This window comes from Chionomys nivalis, chromosome 6, assembly GCF_950005125.1.
Source record: "Chionomys nivalis chromosome 6, mChiNiv1.1, whole genome shotgun sequence".
Classification (NCBI taxonomy): Eukaryota; Metazoa; Chordata; class Mammalia; order Rodentia; family Cricetidae; genus Chionomys; species Chionomys nivalis.
Window position 1 is genome coordinate 64,755,623 of NC_080091.1, and position 7,669 is coordinate 64,763,291.

The 7,669-nt window shown below is 43.7% G+C and overlaps 1 protein-coding gene across 1 annotated transcript; it reads right to left on the bottom strand.

Annotated features, from left to right (window-relative positions):
- Window positions 1-2,839: 2,839 nt before the first annotated feature.
- LOC130875755 (L-lactate dehydrogenase A chain-like) lies at window positions 2,840-4,364 on the bottom strand. The gene has a single exon (XM_057771904.1). It carries the CDS (start codon window positions 4,274-4,276, stop codon window positions 3,278-3,280), a length of 999 nt encoding a protein of 332 aa, XP_057627887.1. The 5' UTR covers window positions 4,277-4,364; the 3' UTR covers window positions 2,840-3,277.
- Between the last annotated feature and the right edge of the window lie 3,305 nt (window positions 4,365-7,669).

The following is a 7,669-nucleotide window of genomic DNA, read 5'->3' on the forward strand; positions in this document are numbered from 1 at the left end:
AGCTTACACTGGCTAGAGTCAGCTGTTTCTGTGGGTATTCCTATCATGGTCTCTGCTCATAATGTCACCCCTCCCTCTCTATGACTGGACTCTAGGAGTTTGTCCCATTGCTTAGCAATAGATCTCTGCATCTGCTTCCATCGGTTACTGGATGGAGGTTCTATGATTACAATTAAGGTAGTCATCAATCTGATTAGAGGGGAAGACCAGTTACATACCCTCTCCACTAAGGTTTATATTTTTAGCTAGGGTCATCGTTGTGGTTTCCTGGGAGTTTTCCTAGCACCAGGTTTCACCCTGATCCCATAATGGTAAGGGCAGACCTCATGCCAAGCAAAGATGGCCAACACAAAAGGAACTCAATGGTATTTTTACAGGTTTTTGTCTCATAATGTTTTGTCTGAGCATTTTTTAACCTCACTGGTCAAAATGTCCAAAAGAAATATATGTCCCAACAAAGCATTATGAGACAAAAATCTCTAAAGATACAAAAGCTTTCCTCATGAGTCCTTTGTATATTCAGTGAGACTATGTTAGAGAAAATTGGCTTTTCCTCCCAGGTGGGGGTGGGGCACCAAATGCGCCTCCAGGGACTATGGCCTAGAATGTAGGGTCCTCCAGGAGACAAGCCCTGTACTCACCTTTCCCAGTGGGGGTGGTGTCAAGACTCTGGCGGTTGCAGATGCCATGTGGGGGTGGTGGCTGGGGTGTGGGAGACAATTCCCAGGTCTCCTGGGCTCCGGACGTGGGGGTGGAGCATGAGCTGTGCCTCCATGGTCTAGGGTCTAGAGAGTAATGACTATTATTCTTTGCATGAAAATACTTATATGGCAACACAGTATAAAGGGAAAGACTTGTAAAGAAATCTGTATTAGGATGCTTCCCTTTAAGGAGTTGGAATCATTGGAAGAATATTGGGTAAATAACTATCCTATTGAAAAATTCATTTATGTAAATAGCTCATTGCCTCTCCACACTGCAAGGTGAATATCATTGACATCAGATAGTCATTACTTCCAACAACCATCCAAGTTCCCAGGACCCATGAACAAATAATATATTCATTTCTTAAGAATAGTGATGAATACAAAAAAATTGGTTATTAATACTATGCCAGAAGGGCAAAAAGTCTAATCAATACCTGATTTTTCTACACAAACTACCTTACTGACAGTCTACTAAAATAGGCATAAAAAGAAAATACGAATTAGAGATGCACAGAAGAAATCATACTAGATGCTTTGCAGCATTCACAACAAAATTCAAGCTGGATTTTATTGTTATTATCCACTAAAAGAAAGCACTGAGCAAAAGTGAGTTAATGCGTATTAGGTTAGTAAAACAAGAGCTTTTATTTTACTTCTATTCTGCTACCACTGAAACTCAATCATTTTCTACCACTCCCAAATCAAAACATGTAGAAGTAAATGCTTTTTAGAATGGTATTGGATATATATGGCACTGCCTTTTATATGTGGGAGGGAAGAGGACAGTATTATATGTTCATATACATATACATATATATATATATATAACTTTATCCACCTACCTATCTATTTAATCTCTCTATATATATGTATATATATACATACATATCTATCTCTCATATCTATTATCTAACTCTGTTTAGAATTTTATGGCCTATTTCATGTGTAGGCTTGTTTGCCACAATAATATTTATCAAAAAATCTAATGAAGCTTCATCTCAAACTAAATCATAGCAAAATGGATTTTCTGCAATTATAGATAAAATTAACTTCTTGCTACTCTTGAAAATGAGATAATGTACAAAGGCACTTTTCCTCTCACCTGCAAGGTAACTGATATTTTCAGTAGTGCCACTGTATTTGTGACAAATCAAGTCAGAGAATTCAGAAAGCCTTTCCGTAATGAAGTCTGTTGAAAGACTTATTTAGTAAGGGGGTATTAAAGACCATTTCATAATCAAAAGGAATTATTAAATGGCAAGTAGGTCCTTGTTTTTGCCTATTGCATTCTGGAAATATGTTGAGAGTTTTACATTTGCATGTTATATTTTTAAACATAACTGATATAGGAACATTTTAAAACTTATTAGGCAAACAGCTATTGACAAGTGAGGATAAGCTCTCACCATATGGATTCTAACATTTTAATTATTTTGTTCTTTTTCTTTTTAAAGCAACTCTTAGTGGTAATAATTCTTCAACTAATTAAAGACCAGCTGCTACTTAGCACGCTAGACAGCCAATTAGGAATCTGAAACCTGTTAAGCAACCTTTGCTGCCAGCCAGCTAACTGACTCACCTCCTGTCGTTGGAATGGGTCTGATTATTTTTTGTTTTGTTAAATGCATGTTGTTGACACACATCCTGGATCTCCAAAATGTTTTCCTTTCTGAGGAGTCAAATAAGCTGACACCTTGTTCAATCTCATTCTTGGATGAGGTTGGGATCTCTAGCAGAACCCTTCATCTATCTTTGTAAACATGTCTAAAATGTAGCTATGTAGAATTACATTTTACAGAAAAAAATAAAACTCAAAGTGCAGAAGGTAACCACCCACAACAGCTTAGTATTACTTAGTTACTGACAGAGAGAATGCTATGTGAAATGGGCTTTCAGATACACAGGAAAAAATTACAGTTAAGATAATGATGAAGATTGACTTCAAGTGCTTAGAACATTTATTTTTCATCTTCTCTAAACATATCTTAAATGACAAAAAGGAGGTTCCAAGGAAATTATATTAAAATAAACTTCCCAATTGTACTTTTATTCTATAGGTCCTATTGCAATTTTTTCCTCTGTGAGAATTCAAAATTCTTATTCTTTTTTTTTTTTTTTTTTTTTTTCACTGTTCAAGGTTTATTTGGTATTTGCACTGGCATGACACTGGGTAGTTGGCTGCATCATCCATATGCAGATCTTCACTTTACACAATATTTCAATGTACACTACAGATACATAATACACAAAATAATATCCTTTAGAACAGTTATGCACAAGATATGCATAATGGATTTACACACTGGAGCCAGGTTACGACTAACTGGTCTAGGCATGTCTGGTGAGGGTGCACAGCACAGACACAGCAGGTTCACAGGGTAACTGAAGCCTGCACACAGTTGGCAGTGTCACACCAACCAGGTTCCACTACACAAGTACCACTCAGCATCAGGGTAGAGCTGTGGGAACACGACCGCCCTAACCACAGTTCAGATGAGGAGACAGTGTGCGGTCTCCATAGAAACCCTGCTGCAGCCTGGACAGTGAAGCGCTAGGACATCTGGAGACTTTTAGAACTGCAGCTCTTTCTGGATCCCCCAGAGCGTGTCTGCACTCTTCTTCAAGCGGGCCTCCTCTTCAGAAGTCAGAGTCACCTTCACAACATCTGAGATTCCATTTTGTCCCAGGACACAGGGGACACTGAGGAAGACATCATCCTTGATTCCATAGAGACCCTTAATCATGGTGGAAATGGGATGCACCCGCCTCAGATTCTTCATTATGCTCTCTGCCAAGTCGGCCACAGAGAGGCCAATGGCCCAGGTCGTATAACCCTTCAGTTTGATCACCTCATAGGCGCTGTCAACCACCTGCTTGTGAACCTCTTTCCACTGCTCCTTGTCTGCATCGGAGCCCAGTTCTGGGTTCAGATTCTTCAGGGAGACCCCAGCGACATTCACGCCGCTCCACACAGGCACACTGGAGTCTCCATGCTCCCCCAGGACCCATCCATGACAGCTCAGCGGGTGAACACCCAGCCTTTCTCCCATCAGGTAACGGAACCGAGCTGAGTCCAGATTGCAACCACTCCCAATGACTCGGTTTTTGGGAAAGCCACTTATCTTCCAGGCCACGTAGGTCAAGATATCCACTGGGTTGGAGACAATAAGCAGCTTGCAGTTTGGACTGTATTTCACCACGTTGGGAATGATGAACTTGAAGATGTTCACGTTGCGCTGGACCAGATTGAGCCGACTCTCTCCCTCTTGCTGACGGGCCCCCGCTGTGATGATAACCAGCTTGGAGTTTGCAGTCACGCTATAGTCTTTGCCAGAGACAATTTTCGGTGTTCTAAGGAAAAGGCTGCCATGCTGGAGATCCATCATCTCTCCCTTTAGCTTGTCTTCCATGACATCAACAAGGGCAAGCTCATCCGCTAAGTCCTTCATCAGGATACTGATGGCACAAGCCATGCCAACAGCACCAACCCCAACAACCGTAATCTTGTTCTGGGGGGCCTGTTCTTCCTTAAGGAGATTCACAATCAGCTGGTCCTTGAGGGTTGCCATCTTGTCTGACTTTGAAGCTTTTGGGACCGCTAGTGCACGATGAGCAGCTTCGGGCGCACAGCAGCGTGATCTGGGTTCGGCGACAGAGGCTCCAGCCCAAAATTCTTATTCTTAAAACGTTCCCCGAGGCAGGCTGGCAGAGCCAGCGAGCCAGCGACAAGCGGCTACAGTTTCCCACCAGCGGGAGGGCAAGTGCTGCGTGGCTGGGGGCGGCGGGTAACAGACACGTAAACACAAAGATAGGCATAAAGCATTTTATTGAGGGAGAGAGGCAGAGAGAGAAAGAGAGAGAGAAGAGATAGAGAGAAGGAGGGAAAGAGACAGAGAAAATGCATGCGCACGCCGAAGAAGCAGAAGAGGAAAGGCGCAAGATGGCACGGGCAGGTCAGAGGTAATGGGAGTGGGCATGATTGTCCCTTAAAGGGACAGGAAAGAACAACATTCCCAGGTCTTCCTTATAATAAAAAGCAGGAGACGAGACACCACAGCCCAAAGGAACTGGGGCGGCGAACTCTCAAGACTAGTTCCGACTGATTGTGGGTGTCGTCTTTGAGGGGGGGGGGCGAGAGAAGGCTGGGTGCTGGTCACATCCTGGCATGGCTGGTCTCTTTTCTTTTGACCGGTGTCTATGGTATGGAGATGTCTGGTGTCTCTAAGGTATTGGCAGAACAAACAACAAAGTTAAATTAAGGAAAAAAAAATTTAGGACTAGGGAATTGAGGGGGTATCTGACCTGTTTAAGATGGATTTCTTAATTTGGCTCCCTGGAACTCACGAGAACTCCTTGGGTTTGTGAAAACAGAAGTTTTAGACGTATAATGACTGTGGCATAAGAGATAAATTTAATTTGAAATTTGTTTGGTGAGGTCACCTTGCAAAACCTCAACCTGGCAAAACCTCTCAGCTGTCAAACTGTCAGAGATCTTTGAGAAGGATAAGATTTTACTTGAGTTACTGATTAAAAAATGACAGAGAGCTTACTTGATTGGCACCCAGAGCTACTCATTTTGGGTCCTCCGTGGTCGCTGAAGGTTGCATTTGACCTTTTCTGTTTAGCGCAGGCTCCAGAAGACCCTGTGGGCTAAGAAATCTGTAGGAAGACAGGCCTACCTTGACCTGAGCAGCTAGGCTGTCGATTCCAGTGATTTCGTCCACGTCTGGGGGTCTTTACTTTAGACGAAAGGCAGGTTTACCCAATGGTCAGTGCTCTGCAGTCGAAGCGAAATGCAGAAGGACGTTGTTCTGCGCGTGTCTGTCTTCTGTCTTCTTTGGAGGGAGCAGAGAGCTGCTGCTAGGAGCTAACCTGTCTCTTTTTTTGTTGTTGTTGTGAAAAGTTTTTTTTAATAATTAAATATTTAAATATCACATTCCCCAGATCTCTGAGCAGTTGAGGGCAAAAAACTGTTTGTAATATAAGGTTAGTGGCGGAACCAACAATGGTAGAGAACAGCTTAAGAGACTTAAAAGGACATACCAGTTTAAAATGTATGGTTTTGAAGTCTAAAATGAAAGCTGGGAGTAAAACCGGGAGAGTGTGGTCACGTGACCTGGCCATCAGCTAAGATGGTGACTGCCGGTGTAGTCTGCTCTGTTGGAGAGCCACTGTGCCATAACAAAAGCCGCAGAGGGGCAAAAGGCTGGAACTGAAAAAAACTGCACCATGCCTCAGCTGGAATTGAAAAAGCCGGAATTGAAAAAGCCGGGGAGCCGGTTGCTATCCAGAGCCAAAATTGTAAAAACCCGCAGTATGAACACCCAGGGACACCCAGGGTCGCATGGAAAAGCGTCCTTTGTCCACAGGTGGGGTGCTATGGCCTAGCTGGATCCTGGCGACCCAGAAACCAGGAAGGTAGGGGGGCGCCACTCCGAGCGATGCTTAACCATAACCATCGAGAGAAGAGAAAAAAGGAAAGAAAGGAAATGGAAAGAAAAAATAAAGAAGCTGAGGACCCGGTCCCCAGTCAAATGCGCTGCACGGGAAGTGTGCGGTGCTAACGTGGGCGGACCGGCCCCCAGGACCGATCCAAACACGGCTCTGGCAAAGGAAAGCAACCGCAGCAGAACGGGAGACACTCACCGATGGAAGCACCGATTGAAGAAATTAGAGAAGCTGGCGAAGTGGAAAAGAACCCGGTTCGGGAGTCACGTGGCACCAATCTTATTCTTAAAATATTGGGGTTCCCCCCACCCGGCGGGCTCACGGAGCAGCAAGCTCCAGCGAGTCCCCAGCGGTGCCAGGCGCTGGCTCCAGAGTCCAGCACCGGCTCCAGAGTCCGGCACCCGAGCGGCAGCAGAGGGAAGCCACTCGGCAGAATTCCCAATGCACAGTGGTTGTGAGCAGACCCATGGACACAAAAAGTAGCCATAAAAGCATTTATTAAGGGGGAAAAAGGGACGGGGGGGGAGAGAAAAAAGGAGGCGAGAGAGAGACAGAGAAAACGCATGCACACAACAAGGAAGCAGAAAAGGGAAGGCGCAAGATGGCGCAGGCAGGTCAGAGGTAATGGGAGTGGGCGTGGCTTGTCCCTTAAAGGGACAGGAAAGCACAACAAAAATGGTTTCTCTTCACAAGACAAGCAAAATAGTTCAAACTTTCTGGAAAAAAATAATAAATTAAGTATTGCTTTCTAAATGAAACATAATACTTGAGCAATAGCTTTTCAAGTAGTTTACATAGTATTTACCTTGACAGTGACTTCAATGAGTAAATAAATATAATTGCAATCTAGAGATAATTGATTACTCATGAAAATTTGCGATTACTTTATTTGTTAAGATATTTCAAAATTTTCTGTTAGAATTGTTCCATGCCTCTCAGACACTCTAGAAACTGACAGAGAAGGAAACTGTCACATTTCTAGGGGTACTGAGTAATCCTTTATGGCCTGGAAAGGCTGATGCTATTGACAGGAGTGTCGGACACTACACAAGAGGTGTGTGAACCTTCTCCTATTGCTTTGTTTGCCAGGGCAGTTTTCTATAGCCTTGTTCTTGTGCTCCCAGCACACCAGGGGTCCAATAAACACTGTTGATTGACTGTCCTTACATCTGCTGTGAATGACAATGAATCTGACAGGCCTGTGTCCAGAGATGCTGTGACAGCTTTCATAAAAGATAAAGGAATCACAGTGAGTAACCCGGGACTGAAGGTTAAAGCCCTGTGGCAGATTAGCTGTGGCTTCACAAGACCAGAGTGTGTTGGGGAAAGATCTCATGAAGGGTGTCAGTCTAGAATATAGATCCACTGTTGGGACAGGTATAAACCCTGTTTGTGATGTGAATTATGCCTAAGCTTTCACCAGAATACAGTTCTTGGAAAGAGATTGTGGCCAGAAGTTGCTTTCTTGAGCTAAAAATCACCTGTTCTGCCCTGTGCATTGCTCACAGTAGAAA